This window comes from Musa acuminata, chromosome BXJ3-10 (genome assembly GCF_036884655.1).
Source record: "Musa acuminata AAA Group cultivar baxijiao chromosome BXJ3-10, Cavendish_Baxijiao_AAA, whole genome shotgun sequence".
Taxonomy (NCBI): domain Eukaryota; kingdom Viridiplantae; phylum Streptophyta; class Magnoliopsida; order Zingiberales; family Musaceae; genus Musa; species Musa acuminata.
The window spans coordinates 10,470,942-10,495,132 of record NC_088358.1 but is presented as its reverse complement, the minus strand read 5'-3'; the positions used below and the strand labels follow the sequence as shown (position 1 = coordinate 10,495,132).

The 24,191-nt window shown below is 38.7% G+C and overlaps 2 protein-coding genes across 3 annotated transcripts in view; one reads left to right on the top strand and one right to left on the bottom strand.

Moving 5' to 3' along the window:
- Nucleotides 1-12,005: 12,005 nt before the first annotated feature.
- The window catches only part of LOC135651761 (diphthine--ammonia ligase-like), a 32,610-nt gene continuing 20,424 nt past the window's right edge, over nucleotides 12,006-24,191 (top strand). Inside the window, exons 1-3 of the mRNA XM_065172171.1 lie at nucleotides 12,006-12,135; nucleotides 12,217-12,288; nucleotides 12,998-13,077. Of these exons, the coding sequence (XP_065028243.1) occupies nucleotides 12,058-12,135; nucleotides 12,217-12,288; nucleotides 12,998-13,077 (230 nt within the window). The 5' untranslated portion in view covers nucleotides 12,006-12,057. The remainder of the gene's footprint in view (nucleotides 12,136-12,216; nucleotides 12,289-12,997; nucleotides 13,078-24,191) is intronic.
- On the bottom strand, nucleotides 19,942-22,356 carry LOC135651189 (uncharacterized). Of its 2 annotated transcripts, XR_010501799.1 has the most exons (4): nucleotides 21,955-22,356; nucleotides 21,669-21,875; nucleotides 20,367-21,578; nucleotides 19,943-20,274 (listed from the first exon to the last, which is right to left on the bottom strand). XR_010501799.1 is itself a non-coding variant. In XM_065171081.1 (3 exons), the coding sequence occupies exons 1-3, from the start codon at nucleotides 22,268-22,270 to the stop codon at nucleotides 21,280-21,282; spliced, it is 822 nt and encodes a 273-aa protein (XP_065027153.1). In that variant the 5' UTR covers nucleotides 22,271-22,356; the 3' UTR covers nucleotides 19,942-21,279. The 2 variants fall into 2 exon arrangements, 1 of the variants encoding a protein (XP_065027153.1); XM_065171081.1 differs by having other exon boundaries at nucleotides 19,942-21,578.

Genomic DNA, 24,191 nt, shown 5'->3' with positions numbered 1-24,191 from the left:
TATGAAAAAGCTCGAAATCATGCAGTAAAATATTAACTTTCGAGTCTTTGACTCTACTAGTTCCCTCGTGCGTGATTTCAAGAGTGCGCCAAATATCGAAAGCTGTTTCGCACAAAGAAACCCGATTAAACTCATTTTTGTCCAAAGCGCAAAATAAGGCATTCATAGCCTTTGCGTTTAAAGAAAAATACTTCTTCTCTAAATCCGACCATTCGTTCATCGGTTTAGAGGGAAGTTGAAAACCGTTTTCAACGATATTCCATAAATCCAGATTTAGAGAAATCAAGAAAACTCTCATTCGAGTTTTCCAATAAGTGTAGTCCAATCCGTTAAAGAACGGTGGACGAAAGACCGAAAAGCCCTCTTGAAGAGCCATTTCTCTCGGGTCTAAATCCGAAATGAGAAATACCCCGCTCTGATACCAATTGTTAGGATCGAGAGCACTAAGAGGGGGGGGGGGTGAATTAGTGCAGCGGAAATCTTTCAGCGATTAAAAACGAAAGCTGCGTTCGTTCGATAAAAACTATTTTGATGCAAAAGCCGATTCTAAGATTACTTATGATTAAGTGCAGTTTACGTCTAAACACAGTTTGCGTCTAAGCGCAGTTTACGTAGTTTGCGTGTAAATAAAGTTTGCGTCTAAATGCAGATTGCGTCTAAGCAGAGTTTGCATCTAAGCTCAGATTGCGTCTAAGCGCAGTTTGCGTCTAAGTGCAGTTTGCGTCTAAGCGCAGTTTGCGTCTAAACACAGTTTGCGTCTAAGCGCAGTTTATGTCTAAGCTCAGATTCGGAAAGATCTGAACTTATACACTCGTTCGTAAAAGCACAGAAGGCAGTTTGCAGTTATAAATGGAATCAAAACGTAAACGTAAACTGCAAAGAAACTCGTTCGTAAAAGCGCAGAAGACATTTTGCAGTTATAAATAGAATCAAAACGTAAATGTAAACTGCAATATAAAGATCGTACAAAAACACCGATTTACGTCTGAATGCATATTCGAAAAGATCAGAACTTAGAAACTTGTTCGTAAAAGCGCAGAGAGCAGTAGCTATGTAGGAGGTTTGCAGTAATAATAAAGTGCTCAAAATAAAAGCAAACTAGAGATTTAGAGTGGTTCGGTCAGTCTTGACCTACTCCACTTTTGGCTTCCTCCACCGACGAGGTCACCGGACGTCAACTAGAGGCCTTCCTTCAATAGGCGAAGGCCAACTGCCCTTTTACAGTTTCACTCCTTTTGATGGGCTCAGGAGACAACCCTTACAGAACCTTTCTCTCCTCTCTTTACAACTCAAGACTTGAAGAACAGAAAGAGGAGAACTTTTGGACTTTACACAAATTTGAGCTCTTAGAATCACAGAAAAGATCAAGAATTCGGTGTAGGTCTGTATCTTTTCAGTGTTGAATGGGTGGGCTATTTATAGGCCCCAACCCAGTTCAAATTTGGAGCTCAAAACGATCAAATCCTGGAATTTCGGGATCAGGCGGTTACACCTCCTGACTGGGGAGGTTGCACCGCCTGGCAGAGCTCGAGGACTGAGCCCAGGCGGTTGCACCTCTCTATCAGGGGCGGTTGCACCGCTCTGCCAGAGCTCGAAGACCGAGCTCAGGCGGTTGCACCGCTTGACTGGAGAGGTTGCACCGCCTGGCAGAGCTCGAAACTTGAGCTCTGGCGGTGCTACCTCCTGACAGAGGAGGTTGCACCGCCCAGTCTCTCTCGGAGACTGAGCCCTGGGCGGTTGCACCTCTTGGCTGGGGCGGTTGCACCTCTTGGCTGGGGCGGTTGCACCACCCAGTCTCGTTGGGAGACATAGCCTGGGCGGTGCTACCTCCCTGCCTGGGCGGTTGCACCTCCCACAGCAACCTGGGTTCGAATGGGTTGAACCATTCGACCCAATTTGAGTTCTTCAGGGGCCTAATTGCCCCAGGATTAAGCTAATGGGATCACCTCCCATTTCTAACTTAATCAAAGTGCTAACTACGATTATTTCCTAAGACATATTCTGCAGCTTGCTTCGGTGCGTCACTTGCTTCTTCCGGCGAGTTTCCGGCGAACTTCCGTCGATCATCCGATGAACCCTCGGTGATGCTCCTGCGCTCTTCTTGGCCCGATGCCCGAGTCCACGACCCGAAGCCTTCTGTCGATACGTCGACCGATCCACCGGCCCGACGTCCAATCTTCTGACATGTTCCTCCAGCACAACATGATTTTTCTGCTTTAATTGTCTCATCTAGATCGAAGCATCCTACGTTACTCAAAACGCAGATTAAATCATAAACATATATCAAGTAGTTTCATCATCAAAATACGAGATTCAACATATATGAGTCAATACGATATAGCATAAACGTTACACAATAGTTTTCAAGAATGCAAATAATTTTAAGGACAAGAGCATACAAGAATTTAAAGTAGTAATGTAAAGCTCAATTGAATAAGAAAGCTAAAGGATATCAATTTCCAAAGAAATGAAATCAGAATATGCGAAATCGACCAAAGCTCGATTTTTGGCAGAATTCAAGAGGCACATTGAACAAATGATTCAAACTATCAATCATGCTCCAATTTACTCAGAAATATATCATTGGAAAGATATTTAAATCTACTTTCAGATAAAATAAGCTTCATATGAATTGAATTATCCAATAGAGAGTTACAAATAATTTGGTAGACAAGGGTCGGAGAATAAAATCTCTGTTTGGCAGAATTCATAAGGTCAGATTCAACAGATAACTGGGCAGGTGTTTGGACTCCAAATCTTTCAATCCATATATCAAAAGAAAGATCTATGAGTCTAGTTTCCAATAAAATCAATTTTGAACAAATCGGAGTTTCCAACAAAGACTTATAGGCAATTCGGTATCAAAAGGTCAGAATCTCAGAAGTTGCACAGATTCGAATCGTTACGTCTAAATAGGAGATATATCAAATGTAAGGCTAGAACAATTCAAAGTTCCTCATATTCAAAGCAAATATAGAGATAAAATTATAGTAAGGAAAGATCAGGACACTTGAAATAGGAAAGATTAGAAAGCTTGCAATAGGAAGGATCGGAACACTTGCCTTTCAAAGATTTTGATCCAAAGATCCAAAGAAGGTGTCAGCCCAAATCCTTCTACTTTTCCTCCGTGTCCTCTCCTTGTTTCATTTTCTACATGTCTTCTCTTTTTTCTCTACAACTGCAGCTCATGCAGAACATAGAGGCATAGTCACCTGCTCTCTCTTACTCTCATTCCTTCGTTTTCTTTTTCAAACGCAGCTATCGCAGCCATCGCCGCTGCCACTACCACAGTCGTAGCCACGACCGCAGCTGCTATCACAACCACAACCCCTTCCACTATACTACTTCCTTCCTCCCTTCTCTCTTTCCTACTTTTTTTCTTTCCCAAACACAACTGCCGCAGACGCAACTGCCACCACCGCAGCCGCAATCACGACCACAACCCCCTTTTTTTTTCGCTTTCCTTTCTTTCTCTTTCCCAAAAGTAGCTACTATAACCACCACCACTACCGCAGCTATTGCAGCCAACGTCGCAGCCGTAGCCACAGTAGCAGCCATGGCCGCAGCCACCACAGCCGCATCCTCTTCTTCCTCCCCTGCTCTGTTTCCTCTCCTTCTCTTCCAACTGCAGCTGCCACTGCCGCAGCTGCCTCCCCTTCTCCTCTTCCTCTCTTCTACCCTTTTCCTTTCTCTTCTTCTTCCTTTCCTTCTCTTCTTTCCTAGCTGCACTGCTGCAGTCGCAGCCTCAGCCACGACCGCAGCCTCTTCTTCCCCTTCTCTTCTTCCTCTCCTTCCCTTCTTCCTTCCTCTTCCTCTTTCCCTGCCACAGCTGCAGCTGCCATAGCCGGAGCCGCAGCTACTTTTTTCCCTTCTCCTCTTCCTTCTCCTTCTTTTCTTCTTCTTCTCTTCTTCTCCTTCCTCCCCTTCTTCTCCCCGACGAACAGCACCTCCTCTCCTCTGTTTCCTCTTGCAGGAAACAGAGGTGCCGCCTCTTCACCCGCTTCTACTTCTTCTGTTCCTCTTCTTCTTCTTCTCCTTCTTCTCCTTCTTCTTCCCTTCACCTACCCGACACCCCACACCTTCTCACTGCAGCCCATGCCGCAGCCATCCTTCTTTTTTTTTCTTTTTCTCTTCTTCTTTTTCCTCTTCTTCTTCTTCTCCTCCCCAACGCCCCACACCTCGTCTCCTTGTTTCCGCCTGCAGGAAACAGAGGTGCTGCAGCCCTAGCTACTGCCACCTCTCGCTCCTCTCCCACTTCCCTCTCTTTTTCTTCTTCTTTTATTCTTCTCTTATCCCTCTTCTTCCTCTTGTCTTCTTTTCCCTCTTCTTCTTTTTCTTCTTCTGCTTCTCTTCTTCTGCTTCTCTTCTTCTCCTCTTCTTCCCTTCTTCTCCCCGACGCCCCACACATGAACTCCTCTGTTTCCTCCTACACGAAACAGAGGTGCTGCTGCAGCTATCTCTCTTTCCTCTCCCTCTACCCTCTCTTCTTCTTCTTCTTCTTCTTTTTCTTCTTCTTCTTCTTTTCTTCTCTTCTCCCTCTTCTTCCTCTCCTCTTCTCCCCACACCCCCACCGCTCCTCTCTGTTCGAGCAGAGAACGTGGGAGGCAGTGGGATAAAACCGAAAATTTTGATTTTTTCTCCTTTTTTTTTATAACTTAACAGTTTAGTCCTTGAAATTTCTATATTTACATATAGGTCCTCCAATTTATAAATAAATCTTTATTAATAATTTTTAAAAGTGAGGGATATTACAGTACTACCGCCCAATATGGTGGTACCATTGCCTGACACAATCTGGGAGACTATGTCTAGGTGGTACCATCGCCCAGACTGACTGTACCACCGCCTAACATAGTCTTGGAGATTATCTCATAGATTGAGTCACTAATGGTGACACTGCTTGGACCGGTGATGCCACCGCCTGACCCAACTTTTGGGTCAATGAATGAGCCTTTCTCTTGGCCCAAAATAGCCCCACTTTAGGCTTAGTTGGCCCCTAATTGAGTTAGCTTAATTACATTCTAAACTAACCCAATTATGACCTAAACTAACTTGATTTAGACAAATTATTACAAATTATGAATCATATGTTGTTCGGCATGTCATTGGTTCTTTCGACGCTTCGTCCGATCCTTTGGCTTATCGTCCTCTCCTTCAACGTATTGCCCAATCGACATGTTGTCTTCTCATAACATCTGATCTCCTTGGCGCAATGTCCGATCTTCTTGGCCCTATGCCCGAATTCACAACACGAAGCCTTCTACCGACACATCAACCGATCCTCTGGCCTGACTATAACATCCCATTAGTCCCACATCGGAAGTGAGTTATGAGTATGATTGGCTTATATGGGCCTGATGAGTATACTATGATAACTCTCACTTAAGCATTTTGGTCCGTGGTTGAAGGACCGAAATGGAGTTATTGACATTTGGTATCAGAGCCGACCTAGCATTTGAGCAGGGTGAGAGGGCTCGAGTAGACACCACTGAGTTAAACCTCACATGCATAATGCTACCCGTGGATGAAGTCGAAAACTCATCACGATGTGGAGACACCACTGAGTTAAACCTCACATGCACAATGCTACCCGTGGATGGAGTCAAAAACTCATTACGACGTGGAGACACCACTGAGTTAAACCTCACATGCATAATGCTAGAATTCGATCTGGAGTTATTGGCCAGCTCATCAGACTCGAGTCGTGACATCAACATCCAATCCCCTAACATGTTCAACTTCGGCCCAAAATATAATTCCTCCTTGATCGAAGCTAGTCTTGCATCACTCAAAATCTAGATTAGATCATAAACACATCAATTGATTTTATCATCAAAATTTGAGATTCAATAAAGCCAACCATCTTGGTAGGTACCCAAAAGAAAACTTCTTTTCTTGTATATATGTTTACAATCACAAGCTAGGAGCAAGAGATGGTACCTTGATAGTGGATGCTCTACATGACCGGAGATCCAACTCAATTCTCTAAGCTCACTAGCCAAGACAAATGGTTTATCACCTTCGAAGACAATAACAAAAGTAAAATCACTGGCAAAGGAACCATAGGTAGCAAATCAAACCTCTTGATTGAAGATGTGTTATTAGTAGATGGTTTAAAACATAATCTTCTAAGCATTAGTCAATTATGTGATAGAGGATATATCATAAGATTTGAATATAATCCTTGCATTATTGAAAGACCATACAAAAATACATCTATGATTGCCTTAAAACATAATAACGTGTATACTATTGACATTGACGATCTTTGTAATGAAATGTGCTTTTCGGCTTTAAGCAATGATGCTTCGCTTTGGCATAGGAGGTTAGGTCATGCTAGCATGAAACTAATCTCCTAAATTTTATCTAAAGAACTTGTTAGAGGACTCCCTAGCATCAAGTTTATCAAAGACAAAGTATATGATACATGTCAACTAGGAAAGCAAATAAAAGATAGTTTCAAGTCAAAGAATCAAATAAGCACCTCTAGACCGTTGCAATTGATCCATATGGATTTATTTGGATTAATTAATACAATAAGCCTAGGAGGTAGCAAATACACCTTTGTAATTGTTGATTATTATAGTACATACACTTGGATATACTTTTTGGCATACAAAAGTAATTATTTTAAGTATTTTTCAAAATTTTGTAAACTTGTTCAAAATAAAAAAGGCTTTATGATTGTATCTATACATAGTGATCACGATAGTGAGTTTCAAAATCATGATTTCTAAAAATTTTTTGAATCAAAAGGGTATAACCATAATTTCTCTACTACAAGAAACCCACAACAAAATGAAGTAGTTGAAAGAAAAAATATGAGTTTATAAGAAATGACAAGAACCATTTTAAACGAACATCGTCTACCCAAATATTTTTAGTCTAAAGCTATTAACATGACATGCTATGTCATGGATAGGGTTCTAGTAAGACCATTACTTTCTAAAACTCCTTATGAATTGTGGAATAATAAAAAACCTAATATTTCATCTTTTAAAGTTTTTTGTTGTAAATGTTTTATTTTAAACGAAAAAGATGTCTTAGAAAAATTTGATGCAAAATCTGATGAATATATTTTTCTTGAATATTCTTCTACTTCTAAAGCATTTCATGTGTTTAATAAAAGAACTTTGGTCATAGAAGAAACTATTCATGTTGTTTTCAATGAGGTTTCCGAATTTAAGAAAAATAATTTTGATGATGATTTTGATTTTGATGCTTTAAATTTGAATGAAACCTCTCCTCCTACTAGCAATTTAGATGCATCTTCTTCCAAAGAATCCTTACCTAAGGATTGGAAGTATATAAATGCTCATCTTAAAGAGTTAATCATTAGAGACACATTAAAAGGAGTTCAAACTCATTCTTCTCTTAAAAATTTTTGTGCGAATGTAGTTTTTTTTATTTCAAATTGAACCTAAATGCATTGATAAGGCCTTGAAAGATTATTCATCGGTTATTGCAATGCATGAGAAATTAAATTAATTTGAGAGAAATAAGGTGTGGAAGCTTGTTCCTAGACCTAGTGACTATTTGGTAATTGGTACTAAATGAGACTTTAGAAACAAGTAAGATGAACTTGGTATCATGATTAGAAACAAGACTAGATTAGTGGCCAAAGGTTTCAACCAAGAAGAAGGTGTCGATTATGAAAAATTCAACCAAGAAGAATGTATCAATTATGAAGAAACCTTCGCTCTTGTGGCTAGACTTGAAGCCATAAGGATTCTTCTTGCCTATGCTAGTTGTAATAATTTTAAGTTATTTCAAATGGATGCTAAAAGTAATTTTCTTAATGGCTTTATTTCCATAGAAGTTTATGTAGAACAATCTCCCGGATTTGAGAATGCTAACTTTCCGAATCATATGTTTAAGTTGACTAAGGCACTCTATGGATTAAAATAAGCCCTTAGGGCTAGGTATGAGAGGCTTAGTTCTTTTCTTATTCAAAATAATTTTATGAAAGATAAGGTCGATACTACATTGTTTATTAAATATTTTGAAATAATTTTTTCATTATCCAAATTTATATTGATGATATCATTTTCAATTTTTCAAGTGAAACTTTATGTGAATCATTTGCTAAAAATATGAGTCAATAGTTTGAAATAAGCTTAATAGGTAAATTAACTTTTTTCCTAGATTTACAAATCAAACAACTTAGTTATAGAACTTTTGTTAATCAAACTAAGTATACATTAGATCTATTAAAACGGTTTAATATGGACAATGCTAAGGCTATTAATACACCAATGAGCACTTCTGTAAAATTAGATATGAACATTAATGGAGAATATTTTGATCAAAAGACTTATAAGGGTATGATATGTAGTTTATTATACCTTACAGCAATTAGACTCGATATCATGTTTAGTATTAGACTATGTGCTAGATTTCAATCTAATCCTAAGCAATCTCAATTAAAAGCTATTAAAATGATTTTTAGATATTTAAAAGGAACTCATAATCTAGGACTGTGATATCCAAATTCTAAAAACTTTGAGTTACTTGCTTATATTGATGCTAATTTTGCTGGTTGTCAAATAGATAAAAAAAAAGCACATTGATTATATATCAACTCTTAGGTCATGCACTTATCTCTTAGTCTTCTAAGAAACAAAACTCAATTGCATTATCTACAACCGAAGATGAGTATATAGCAGCAAGTGCATGTTGTGCACAAGTTATCTAGATGAAAAATACTTTAGAAGATTATGAAATTTACTTGAAAAATATACCTATAAAATGTGATAATACTAGTGCAATATGTTTAACAAAAAATCCTATTTAATACTCTAGAACTAAATATATCGATATTAGGCATCATTTTATAAAAGATCATATTAATAACCATGACATATCTCTAGAATTTATTGATACAAAATATCAATTAGCTGATATTTTTATAAAACCATTGATTGAGGAATAATTTGATTTTATTAGAAGAGAATTAGGCATGTTAAATCTTCTGAATACATAAATTCCTTTGTATATTTTTTGACTTTCTCGGTTGAATTTTCCTTTTAAATTGATTCCTTATTTTTCATGTGATGATCATGAGTCCTTCCTCTTTCTATTTGCAAAGGAGGAGCCATGATTCATAGATTTTTAGATTAATGACTTGATCTTTTATGCAATAATCAATTCTTATGAATCCTTCTTCCTTCTATTTACAAGAAAAGAGATTTGATTCATAAATTTTTTAGTATGTACATCTAAAGCAATAATGCTAGCTTGCCCATTTTAAAAAGCAAAAGGAATTATCTTGCAAAGTGTTTGCTTAACTTCTCATTTCATAAATTTGCTAGCTTGCATAAATTAGTGGAAAACTTAAATAGTTTAAAATACTTGCATAAATTATTGAATGATTCTCCCTTTTGTTGATGACAAAGAAGGAGAAATGATGAATGAATGGTATCATGACCAAAATATTGATTTAATTTTGGTATCATGCATGAAGTGATAAATGCTTACAATTTTAATATCTTAGCATCATGTATGTTATGCCCAAAATGATATTAATTTTGGTATCATGAATGCTTTAGTATCATGTATGTTATGCCCATAGTGATATTGATTTATTTTTTATATCATGCATGAAGTGAGGATGAAATGTAATGTTTTAAATTGTGCATGTCTCAATTTGAAACTATAATGATGCACAACATATGAAATTTTGATATGATACATTGCATTTGATCACTATGATTGAAAGTGTTTAACTTAAATTCAAAGATTGTGATTCCTTTTGAATTCAAGTTTACCTTATCTCAATATGACATATAGATAGGGGGAGTTAAAGGTTAACTCCGTCATCAATTGGTTGTCATCATCAAAGAGGGAGAGATTGTTGAATCTCAGATTTTGATGATAAAATCAATTGATAAATTATTGATCTAATCCATATGTTGAGAGATTGTTGCAGGATTAACTATGATAATAAATAAGGCATAAAGCAGATGTTGGGCCGGAGTCAAAGATCGGACGATACATCGAAAATTCGGATGATGTGCCGGAAGCTTGCCAAGAGTTTATCGGGAGCTCGCTGAGAGTTCGCTGAGAGTTTGTCGGGAGTTTGCTAAGAATTTATCGGGAGTTCTCCAAAAGCTTACCGAGATTTCACGGAAGTTCATCGAGGTTTCGTCGGAAGAACAATTGACACAACAGACAAAGATTACTTAGGTAATGCCTTAATTGTCATAGATAAGTCTTAATTTAAGTTAGGTTTGGGAGAAACCCTACTAACTCAGATAAGGGCCAATTGGGCCCAAATTAGGATTGAATTGAGCTTGCTATTTAGCCCATTCAGTGACCCAAAGCCATGTTAGGCGGTGGCATTGCTTAAGACTCGGTCTCCTAAGTGGTCTAGGCGATGGTATCGTTGACAGTTAATGCTGTCAAGTGGTGGTACCGTCTTGTTAGGCCGTGGTACCATCAGAGCCCAGTCTCCGAGGCTTTGTCAAGTGGTGGTATTGTCAAAGCCCAGTCTCCGAGGCTTTGTCAAGTGGTAGTATCACCAGACTAGATGATGGTATTGCTTAGTGTCAGTTTGTAGGTGGTAGTACCACCCAATAATGGCGGTGGTACCACTAGTACCCTAGAAATTCGAGATGAGAAACTTTTTAACTCCAATTTTGAAGTCATTGGGGCCTATAAATTCCCCACTCTTTTCTGCATAAAAGGGCAACAAAGTGTGAACAAAAATCTTGAAGTGTTGGGGTGTGAAAATGTTGTAAAAGTGTTAAGTGTCCTCCTATATTTCTAAGTCTTGTGATCATTCAAGTGAGGTGTGAGGCTTGTAAGGGTTATCACATAAACCCGTGAAAAGGAGATAGTGTTGTAAGAGGGTGGTTGGTCTTCGCCCATTAAAGAAAGACCATAAGTGAACGCCGATGACCTCGCCGGAAGAGGAATCGAAAATAAACGTAGGTCACAACGACCGAACCACTATAAATTGATGTGCTTTCTTTCTTCGCTGCTATTTACTTACTTTGAAACTACTTTACTTCCTCATTACTTTAGCTGCACATTTTTACAAACGTTTCTAAAGTTAAACACCTTTTGATACAGTTTTCATTAAATGTAATTTTTTAAAATCGACGTTGTTTTTCACGTACGTACTAATTCACCCCCTCTTAGTGTCGACTCAATCCTAACAGATGTATCATGTAAAAGTTTTAAAAGACCTCTCACGTTTAGAATTTTAGAATGTTAAGTTAGTTTTACGATGATATGAACTTATAATAAATTATTGGAGTTCTGATTGTATAAATTCTTATGCTTGAGGATTTATAAATATGATTAGTATTTTATTAAGTTGGTTTGAATTTTCATAAATGTTTGAGTGATGTGATGTATGATTTTAAACTATACAAAATTTTTATGGATGTGAATTTTATCTCGAATATTTCTTAATATTATCAAATATTAGTTTGGATTATAAATTTAATTGTTAATGAATTATAATATTTATATTTAAGATAGATTTATAATGAGATAATTCGGGAGGAGTAAAAAAAAGTACAAGTTCAATCGGTTGAAAAGAAAGTTATTGAAGAGATTATTTTATATATTATCAATTGTATAATTATAAATTTAACGAAGGAATTTTTCACTTAGTTGCCCAGCTAACATAGCATCTCTAGTAGACTATTTGTCATGTTCGGAAATTAACATGATATTAGACATTACGTTCTACGTATCATTTCCAATAAAAAACCTGTGTGCACGTGTCAACTCTGTCTCCGAATGATCAAAAGATAATTACCATCGCATGTATATCAAATCATGTACAGATATTTATACACAATGTCTACAACTACCAATTGCATCTATTTTCTCCGTCTTAAACCTTACGTGATAAGGAAACTGGAATCGGAGCTCCGTTATCGGCTTAATAGAGTATGGACACAGTTGCTGATCCGGAGGAACCGAGATCCGACCCAATAGAGATTTGATCCGTTTTCACTCGCTGGAACGACGCTGAACCCTCCCGTTAAAACCCTAACACAACAACGGAGACTGACGAGAAGGAATCGATCCAGCGGAGGAGCAATGAAGGTGGTGGCACTGGTGAGCGGCGGCAAGGACAGCTGCTATGCGATGATGCGATGCATCGATTACGGGCACGAGGTCAGTCTATTCGGTCACCTCGGTCGAATTCCTGATGAGTTGTTCTTTCACAAGTTTGATGGGCCTTCCGTTGATATGCAGATCGTTGCCTTGGCCAATCTCATGCCCCTGGATGATTCGGTGGACGAGCTCGATAGCTACATGTATCAAACTGTAAGCCTCTGCTATGTGGTACTTCATGTTTGGTTCTTATTTATTCCTTTCCCCTTTCATTGGTTCTTGCTTTGGTGCTGCGCCGCTCGCAGAATGCATCCTCAGTTTTTCGTGTTTTGTAAATGATGCTACTTGATTGGATCTCGTCATAGTAGAGTTTGATTTAGTTGCTCGGATTTTTAACCTGTGAACTTTGAGTTATGTGAAGTTCATATTTTCTTCGTGAGAAATGAATTTAAAGCAACTTGATGGTTTGATGTTATAGCAAATAAACTCAAAAGTCAGTTTTGGAAATGTATGACCTAATGCAAAGATATTCTAGTAACATTTTATTCAATATTTCTGTTGCTAGGGTTGGATTTCTGTCATGATAAAAGGTTGTTATATCACATGAAAAGGTCTGGAATCCTTTGTCCATGGTACTTGGTCAACCTCTATTGTAGTTGAAAGCGGTGGTTTGAAACAAGTTTTTGTGGACCACCTTAGGCGTAATTTTTTTTATTTTTTTGCTTTTACTTTTTTTCTGTTTTTCTAACAGAGGAACACTTAGGCATGTTGATGTTAGATTTAAGAGGGTTCTGTCCACAAATGCTGTTCCGTTGACACTGGCTGTAATCTTGTATGATGGATATACTGTATTTTCTGTCCACTGTTGTTTCAAATTAGCTTATATCTCAAAGTTCTTTTGATACATTTGCCATTCTATTAGGTTGGACATCAGATAGTAGTTGGTTATGCAGAATGCATGGGATTACCATTGTTCCGAAGGAGGATACGAGGATCCACAAGGTGTGTGCTATCTGGGCTTATTCTCTTTATATATGTGTGTGTGTGTGTGTGTGTGTGTATATCAAGGTTCGCCGAACCGTACCGTACCGACGTTTCGACGCCGGCTCGGTACGGTACGGTACGGCGTACCGAGCGGTATACCGAGGTGTACCGCTCGGTATACTTAATTTCACCGATTTATCCCTCCGAAAATACCTGAAAATTAAAAAAAAAGTTAGGATAGAGTTTTCAAGTTACAAATAAATATAGTAATAGTATAAGTTTAGCAAAATCAATGTAAATTAGATAAAAATAGCATCACATATCTTTTTCGGGCTTTGAGGTAGTCTTGTTCGAGGTTCGTATTTCAGCTCGTTATAGATTGAAATATCTATAGAAAAATCAGTTGAATTGTTAGACTATTTTGTTACAATATAAACTCTAAAATTCAAATGAATTAAATAATCATATATCTAGATATACCTGATTGTTAATTCTACCACCAAAACGAACGACGAGCCTCCACGGGTGGTGGATCGGGGTCCTCGATCCGATACATATCAATATGATACGTTTGTTGGACCCAATCATGAAATTGATCCCATGACATAGTATATTGATACACCGTATGCCATTGATGCATCAATGTGGTACTGATCGTAGATTGATCGTCATAAATCATATTTGTCCGAGGCAGCTCTTGAGGCATATATTGGTGTTGTTCTGTATCATGCTGTTGCTCAGAGAAGGATGACCAACTATCACCATACTGTTGTTGCCCATATGATTCTTCATAATACGATGGCTGTGAATACGATGAGTCTCTTTCTGTGTCTATATCATGTATGCTCTGTCGCATTTGTTCATATTCATCCACTGCCTTCCCCTCCCCCTTCTCCTTTCCCTTCCGCGCATAAACTTGACCAGTACCTTGTCGAGTTCCATGATCTGAATCTTGAGTGGCATGTGTAAAATATTGCTCCTCAGTCCATTCACCACCCTCAAGTTGTGCAGACGAGACCAACGACTGCCCGGTATCACCGCCATCATCTGTTGAGGCACTGCTGTCCGTGTTGCTGTCATGTCTCTGGACCGAACGAGAAAGAGAATGTGATTGTGAAGGTGTCTCGTCGCCCGACTCGATTCTTTCCAACGATGCAACTGATGCTATTGCCTTCCCCTTTGCCTTTGCACGTTGGGCGAACGAGTGTGACCGTTGGGTATCGGTAGTTCCTCGAGCAGTTTGACTCATACCATGTTGTAATCGAGGGGGATTTTCTACCTGTTGGGATTGTGCTTCTTCTTCTTCTATTGCCTCGGTGATAAAACGTGAAGGACGCTGAGGATCTCCCGCCTCATCAAGTAGAGGATCCTCTTGGTTCTCTGCTGCTTCAACCCAATCTAACATTGGCTCTGAATCTTCGTTGTAGAATTGGAGGTCAATGGGATCAATATCTGGTTCCTCTGGCTCCTTATCCAACTCAGCACATCGCAATTTTAGCCGCATATTATAATGGACATATACTAGTTTCTCTAACCGTCTGTAGGAGAGTCTGTTGCGGACTTTCGTATGAATCAACGCAAACGTTGACCAATTACGTTCGCAACCACTAGATGTTGTTGTCTGTGAAAGTACACGAACGGCAACCTTCCTTAAATGTGGTGCATCGCCTCCAAATTGTAACCACCACTCGACTGCAAAAAGATATAAATAAGATTTTATTAGCATAACAAATAATTAACATTAAATATAATTGATAATCAATATGCATAACTTTTTCTCATCAGGATCCATAGTGTAACGGCATGATATAGCTACAACGTCGGAGAATGAACCAACTGTTTCTCGAAATAATCGACCCTCCATAAGAGCATCGGCTGCCTCGGTAGTGTTTGGCAAGAGTCGATATATAACATTTCGTAGTGTCGTTAGGAAATTATTTTGCGTTCCGAGAGCATATCGATATTGAATTGCCGGGTTTAGATAATACGCTGCAAAACATAATTTTGTTAGTATGATAATTTATTATCTAAATAATAATAAATTAACTATTTTTGAATATGAATTTACCTGCATTATGGATATCTTGATCCATATGAACTTCGGTCCAACGATCAATGATTCGTACGTATTGGTCGGCCTTAAAATCATCTTTGAATGCTTTCCTGACCTCCTCTCTTGCTGAAATCAACATATATTTAAGATACGGCATTTGTGGACGCTTGTCCATATCGACCTTACGGAGGACAATATAAAGTGGTTCCACACCTTTTATGATTTCTGCTATAGTCTCCCAAAATCTAGATGAAAGAATGGCCTTTTCTATCTTCTTTCCATCACTCAATTTCGAATATCTGGATTCAGACCACTCTTGTGAGCTAGCCATTGCCTTCAAGCCATGTCTTTTTTGCTGTAATGATTTTAATGCAATAAAATTTGTAGCAAACCGAGTAATTCCAGGTCGAAGTATCTCACCATTTACATACTTTTGCATTAATGCGTGGACCCAATGATGATTATATATAAACTTTGTAATTGATTGTGCTCGAGCTACACATTTCTTGACCGCATCCAACTCACCAATATCCTTTAGCATTAGATCTATGCAATGAGCTGCACATGGAGTCCAAAACAAAGTTTTTCTTTTTTCCATCAATTGCAAACCGGCTTTTTTGAAATTCGCTCCATTGTCGGTTATTATTTGGACAACATACTGTGGTCCAATCTCCTCTACCATAGTGTCCATCAAGCTCTCAATGTAGTTTGCATCTTGGATCTTTTCAGAAACATTAACGGACTTATGAAACACCACTCTTCTATTGCAGTAAACAAGAAAGTTGATGATACTCATTCTTGTTGGTCCTGTCCAACTGTCACACATCAATGTCACCCCATATTCATCCCATTGCCTCTTGAAGGATTTGATCAAATCCTTTAGTTCTGCCACCTCCTCATCTAAGTACACGCCGTGAATCTCCTTCGGTGTTGGAGGTTGGATCCCCTTGCCAGACTTTTGAATAGAGGATATCATGCTCTGATAATATGGACCTTGGGCTGTGTTGGCTGGAATCCTATGAAAGTTGAACCATTTTGAGATTGCCTTCCCAATATCCCGTTTTTTTTCTTTTGTATATGCATCGTCAATCCATGTCTGTTTCGCTGTTTGTGGGGGATAGGCTTGCGGATCAATATCAACAATATCTGGTGCGGACCTCCTGCCAAGACCTCTCATAAAACCACGGAGTCCACCATACCTCATGCTACTAGTTCGGCCTAACTGAGAAGGAGCAGTTGGTTGCCTCATGCTGGTTGACCTCTGGATTCCACTACCACTACCATGCTCTAATTGTGAGTCAGGTCGTCGATGCCTCATTGCTTCATCGACCGTATGCTGATGCTCCAATGATGCACGAATCCCAGCTGTGAGATCCGGGTCGACTTCATCGCCGCAACCCTCATACTGATCATAAACTGGTTCCTGTGTAGCCCTATGATATTCTTCCTCAACTCTTGCCTTCTTTTTTAATGCATCTTCCTTTGCTTGTTTCATCTTGCTTTGAAATAATTTACGGATCTCCGTTGGAACCTTCTTGCATTTTGCAACGTCAGGATACCCACCAGCCAAATGCATTTTTACTCGAGTTATTCCTCCACCTTTACCAATGTAGTCACAATAAATACATTGCCAATGATGACGGTTTTCATCTAGCTTTCGGGCATGAACCCATGCATCATCGTGTGACTGTTCCTTTGGTGCCATGATCCTATCAAATTTAAATCAAATAAACTATAAAGTATAAACATATTAAATTGACCAAATATCGATCATAAATCACTAATCACAATATTAAGTAATTTTATTAAAACATAACTAATCATATTTTATTATCATAAATATGTTATGTGCATAAAAGAAGTATTAAAATCATTAGATACACTAATTATGTGATTAATATAGTTAATTTTTCACTAATTATTTCTCTTTCAACATTATAAACATGGCAAATACTCTAATAGATATTAAAGATATTGGATTCACATAAAATCGAATAAATTTTGATTAAATCATCGTAAAAATAACTAATTACAGTATTAAATAACTTTAATAAAACATAATTAAACTTATTTTACCATCATATATATGTTAAACACATAAAAGAAACATTAAATATGTAATTTTAATCCAATATGATTCAAAATTCAAATTATGATAAACTTATCATTTATCTACACTAATCATTTACTTCTCTTTCACCACTATAAACATGACAAATACCCTAATAGGTATTAAAGACATTAAATTGATATAAAATCAAACAAATTTCGATTAAATCATCATTAAAATAACTAATCGCAGCATTAAATAACTTAATTACTCTCTAATTAAAGAAAACGAATACATACCTCTTGATTAGAAAGTTCTTCCTCTTAATCTTCCCAAATTTACCTCGATTGAATTCACAAATCGTTGTTTTATAGAGTTTATGAGAGAAAAGAAATGTTTGAGAGAGAGTTTAAGAGAGTATAATGAAATAGGGGAGAGAAGATTAGTTTAAATAGGAGGAGAAAGGGCTCCAACGGTCAATTTGACCGTTGGAGCACTGTAGCACTGCTACAGTGTGGTAACGGTCGATTTCGACCGTTACCGAGTGGTATCGGGCGGTAACGGTCGAAATCGACCGTTACCGAATGGTACCGGGCGGTAACGGTCGAAATTTCGACCGTTACCGCCCGATATATACTTTTTTTGGTGTACCGCCCGGTAGAGGGCGGTCCGCGTTCCGGTCGCCTCTCGGACCGGTACGTACCGCCCATACCGGGCGGTACACATCGGTATGGCGAACCTTGGTGTATATATATATATATTCTTTTTATCCTCTATTATGTTAATGGTGTTTCTTTTGTAATTTCCTTCCCTTGATTCAGCCACAAGGTGTGCACTTAACTTTTGGAAGTTCCGCTATATAACTGTTCAATTTGCACTTAACTTCCTGTTTCAACCTACTTTATGCCTTCCTTTCTTTGGTAACTTTCTGTTACTTATGCTCTTTTGGATGTATCTCTGTTGTCCATGTGAAAGGTCTTATGGCTCTTGCAGTTTTTCTGTAGTCAGTTACATGACTTCTATTTATTAGTAACCTTATATGTTAACTTTTCTTCTCTTGTAGTTATAGATTCTATCCTTCTTGTTCTTTATGCATTAAACAATAAGATAATCTTGTAACTTAAAACATTCAGAATTGCAACTTGCAACATGTTTGTAGTTAATTTTGAACTGAGGAAGTCGGCTTGTACTTACTCTATTGGATAAATGGTGGACATTTTATTAATCCATTATCCTTTCAGTGAGAGAGAAATGAAAGATGGCTAATTTTGTAGTCAGTTCCCTTTGTTTTTAAGATCAATATTCCACCTTTGATGGAAGTGGCTTATTATCAAAATCTTCTCTCTCTTCCTTATGGGTGGCTCCTAGGTATAACTCAAAGGTGTCATATCCAACACTATAGAAAGAAAAAATAAATTGATAAAAGATTTCTCTTAATTATAGAATTAACAAATGTTGGTACAGCTTGTTCCTTCTCAATGATATTGAACACTGGTTTAACAGAACTTCAAGAATGAAGACAACCATATCAACGGATTGGAACATAGATGTATCTCAACTGCAATGTCTTTAGGACTTACAATGTTGTTCTTAGGTAGCTAGCTTCGTACTCATCGCCCTTTTGATGTTAGTGGAGAACTGATAGATGCCAAATGTCTCCACAATGAGGCCAAAAAGAAAACTGAGGCTTACAACATTTGAAGGTTCATATGTAGTCTTGGTCCTTTTTTTGCTTAATCCTTTATTTTAGTCCCTTAAATAGACCAGAAAAGCTATGTTCCAGTTATCGTTATGTTATGATGATAATGTTGCATATGAATAGAGATGGGCTTATTCATTGCAGTGATGACTATGCCCTTTATTTGAATGGTATCAGATCTAATCTCCAACAGAATATTTTACAAATAGATCAGTGATTTAAATAGGCGCCCAAGCGCTCGCCTAGGCGCTCGGGCTAGGCGAGGCCCGAGCGCCTCTTGGGTGGACTAGGCGGCGTGCTTCAGTGAGGTATCACTTGGGTGCTCCATTGAACCTAGGTGTCGGGCGCCTCGGGTGAGCACTCGGTTCAAATAAACGCCTAGCCCGAGCGCCTCGTGGGTGGACTAGGCGACGTGCTTCAGTGATGTATCACTTGGGTGCTCCATTGCCTAGCCCGAGCGCCTCGTGGGTGGACTAGGCGGTGTGCTTCAGTGAGGTATCACTTGGGTGCTCCATTGAACCTAGGTGTCGGGCGCCTCGGGTGAGCACTCGGTTCAAATAAAGCAACCAAATCAGACTTTTAAGTTTGGTTCGGTTCAACAGTGGTTAGTTGGTTCGATTGAATCAACTAACCAATTTCTTACCCGTAAAAGCTACCCTTGCATACCCATGCGACCTCGAGCCAACCCTAGCGTTGCTTCTACCTCCGCCGTTGATGCTTTTTACCATTGCCTCTACCGTAGACATAGCGGATCGAGCCTTCCTTTATCTCCAGCGGACAAGTCCGACGTTTTAACAAGAGCCCGTAGCTTCCTTCCACTATCGCTCTGTGTGTAGTTCCTTCCATTGTTGAGGGAGAGGGCCTTAGGTTCCTTCACCCCCGATGGACGCCCTTTGGAGCTTCTGTCGCTACTGTTGTCCGCAGCTTCCGCCGCAGCCACTGCTGCTGCTGTTGTTTGTAGCTTTCCCCGCTATCACTCATAGCTTCCGCAGCTACTACGACTGTCTTAAGCTGAATCCTCCGCTGCTGTTGTTGTCGTGCGCAACTTCCTTCATCACCGCTGCCTTCTCCTTCCCCACTTTTTACTGTCGGTGATACTTTTATCCAAGGTTCGCCGAACCGTACCGTACCGGCGTTTCGACGCCGGCTCGGTACGGTACGGTACGGCGTACCGAGCGGTATACCGAGGTGTACCGCTCGGTACACTTAATTTCACCGATTTATCCCTTCGAAAATACCTGAAAATTAAAAAAAAAGTTAGGATAGAGTTTTTAAGTTACAAATAAATATAGTAATAGTATAAGTTTAGCAAAATCAATGTAAATTAGATAAAAATAGCATCACATATCTTTTTCGGGCTTTGAGGTAGTCTTGTTCGAGGTTCGTATTTCAGCTCGTTATAGATTGAAATATCTATAGAAAAATCAGTTGAATTGTTAGACTATTTTGTTACAATATAAACTCTAAAATTCAAATGAATTAAATAATCATATATCTAGATATACCTGATTGTTAATTCTACCACCAAAACGAACGACGAGCCTCCACGGGTGGTGGATCGGGGTCCTCGATCCGATACATATCAATATGATACGTTTGTTGGACCCAATCATGAAATTGATCCCATGACATAGTGTATTGATACACCGTATGCCATTGATGCATCAATGTGGTACTGATCGTAGATTGATCGTCATAAATCATATTTGTCCGAGGCAGCTCTTGAGGCATATATTGGTGTTGTTCTGTATCATGTTGTTGCTCAGAGAAGGATGACCAACTATCACCATACTGTTGTTGCCCATATGATTCTTCATAATACGATGGCTGTGAATACGATGAGTCTCTTTCTGTGTCTATATCATGTATGCTCTGTCGCATTTGTTCATATTCATCCACTGCCTTCCCCTTCCCCTTCTCCTTTCCCTTCCGCGCATAAACTTGACCAGTACCTTGTCGAGTTCCATGATCTGAATCTTGAGTGGCATGTGTAAAATATTGCTCCTCAGTCCATTCACCACCCTCAAGTTGTGCAGACGAGACCAACGACTGCCCGGTATCACCGCCATCATCTGTTGAGGCACTGCTGTCCGTGTTGCTGTCATGTCTCTGGACCGAACGAGAAAGAGAATGTGATTGTGAAGGTGTCTCGTCGCCCGACTCGATTCTTTCCAACGATGCAACTGATGCTATTGCCTTCCCCTTTGCCTTTGCACGTTGGGCGGACGAGTGTGACCGTTGGGTATCGGTAGTTCCTCGAGCAGTTTGACTCATACCATGTTGTAATCGAGGGGGATTTTCTACCCGTTGGGGTTGTGCTTCTTCTTCTTCTATTGCCTCGGTGATAAAACGTGAAGGACGCTGAGGATCTCCCGCCTCATCAAGTAGAGGATCCTCTTGGTTCTCTGCTGCTTCAACTCAATCTAACATTGGCTCTGAATCTTCGTTGTAGAATTGGAGGTCAATAGGATCAATATCTGGTTCCTCTGGCTCCTTATCCAACTCAGCACATCGCAATTTTAGCCGCATATTATAATGGACATATACTAGTTTCTCTAACCGTCTGTAGGAGAGTCTGTTGCGGACTTTCGTATGAATCAACGCAAACGTTGACCAATTACGTTCGCAACCACTAGATGTTGTTGTCTGTGAAAGTACACGAACGGCAACCTTCCTTAAATGTGGTGCATCGCCTCCAAATTGTAACCACCACTCGACTGCAAAAAGATATAAATAAGATTTTATTAGCATAACAAATAATTAACATTAAATATAATTGATAATCAATATGCATAACTTTTCCTCACCAGGATCCATAGTGTAACGGCATGATATAGCTACAACGTCGGAGAATGAACCAACTGTTTCTCGAAATAATCGACCCTCCATAAGAGCATCGGCTGCCTCGGTAGTGTTTGGCAAGAGTCGATATATAACATTTCGTAGTGTCGTTAGGAAATTATTTTGCGTTCCGAGAGCATATCGATATTGAATTGCCGGGTTTAGATAATACGCTGCAAAACATAATTTTGTCAGTATGATAATTTATTATCTAAATAATAATAAATTAAGTATTTTTGAATATGAATTTACCTGCATTATGGATATCTTGATCCATATGAACTTCGGTCCGACGATCAATGATTCGTACGTATTGGTCGGCCTTAAAATCATCTTTGAATGCTTTCCTGACCTCCTCTCTTGCTGAAATCAGCATATATTTAAGATACGGCATTTGTGGACGCTTGTCCATATCGACCTTACGGAGGACAATATAAAGTGGTTCCACACCTTTTATGATTTCTGCTATAGTCTCCCAAAATCTAGATGAAAGAATGGCCTTTTCTATCTTCTTTCCATCACTCAATTTCGAATATCTGGATTCAGACCACTCTTGTGAGCTAGCCATTGCCTTCAAGCCATGTCTTTTTTGCTGTAATGATTTTAATGCAATAAAATTTGTAGCAAACCGAGTAATTCCAGGTCGAAGTATCTCACCATTTACATACTTTTGCATTAATGCGTGGACCCAATGATGATTATATATAAACTTTGTAATTGATTGTGCTCGAGCTACACATTTCTTAACCGTATCCAACTCACCAATATCCTTTAGCATTAGATCTATGCAATGAGCTGCACATGGAGTCCAAAACAAAGTTTTTCTTTTTTCCATAAATTGCAAACCGGCTTTTTTGAAATTCGCTCCATTGTCGGTTATTATTTGGACAATATACTGTGGTCCAATCTCCTCTACCATAGTGTCCATCAAGCTCTCAATGTAGTTTGCATCTTGGATCTTTTCAGAAACATTAACGGACTTATGAAACACCACTCTTCTATTGCAATAAACAAGAAAGTTGATGATACTCATTCTTGTTGGTCCTGTCCAACTGTCACACATCAATGTCACCCCATATTCATCCCATTGCCTCTTGAAGGATTTGATCCAATCCTTTAGTTTGCATCTTGGATCTTTTCAGAAACATTAACGGACTTATGAAACACCACTCTTCTATTGCAATAAACAAGAAAGTTGATGATACTCATTCTTGTTGGTCCTGTCCAACTGTCACACATCAATGTCACCCCATATTCATCCCATTGCCTCTTGAAGGATTTGATCCAATCCTTTAGTTCTGCCACCTCCTCATCTAAGTACACGCCGTGAATCTCCTTCGGTGTTGGAAGTTGGATCCCCGTGCCAGACTTTTGAATAGAGGAGATCATGCTCTGATAATATGGACCTTGGGCTGTGTTGGCTGGAATCCTATGAAAGTTGAACCATTTTGAGATTGCCTTCCCAATATCCCGTTTTTTTTCTTTTGTATATGCATCGTCAATCCGTGTTTGTTTCGCTGTTAGTGGGGGATAGGCTTGCGGATCAATATCAACAATATCTGGTGCGGACCTCTTGCCAAGACCTCTCATAAAACCACGGAGTCCACCATACCTCATGCTACTAGTTCGGCCTAACTGAGAAGGAGCAGTTGGTTGCCTCATGCTGGTTGACCTCTGGATTCCACTACCACTACCATGCTCTAATTGTGAGTCAGGTCGTCGATGCCTCATTGCTTCATCGACCGTATGCTGATGCTCCAATGATGCACGAATCCCAGCTGTGAGATCCGGGTCGACTTCATCGCCGCAACCCTCATACTGATCATAAACTGGTTCCTGTGTAGCCCTATGATATTCTTCCTCAACTCTTGCCTTCTTTTTTAATGCATCTTCCTTTGCTTGTTTCATCTTGCTTTGAAATAATTTACGGATCTCCGTTGGAACCTTCTTGCATTTTGCAACGTCAGGATACCCACCAGCCAAATGTATTTTTACTCGAGTTATTCCTCCACCTTTACCAATGTAGTCACAATAAATACATTGCCAATGATGACGGTTTCCATCTAGCTTTCGGGCATGAACCCATGCATCATCGTGTGACTGTTCCTTTGGTGCCATGATCCTATCAAATTTAAATCAAATAAACTATAAAGTATAAACATATTAAATTGACTAAATATCGATCATAAATCACTAATCACAATATTAAGTAATTTTATTAAAACATAACTAATCATATTTTATTATTATAAATATGTTACGTGCATAAAAGAAGTATTAAAATCATTAGATACACTAATTATGTGATTAATATAGTTAATTTTTCACTAATTATTTCTCTTTCAACATTATAAACATGGCAAATACTCTAATAGATATTAAAGATATTGGATTCACATAAAATCGAATAAATTTTGATTAAATCATCGTAAAAATAACTAATTACAGTATTAAATAACTTTAATAAAACATAATTAAACTTATTTTAC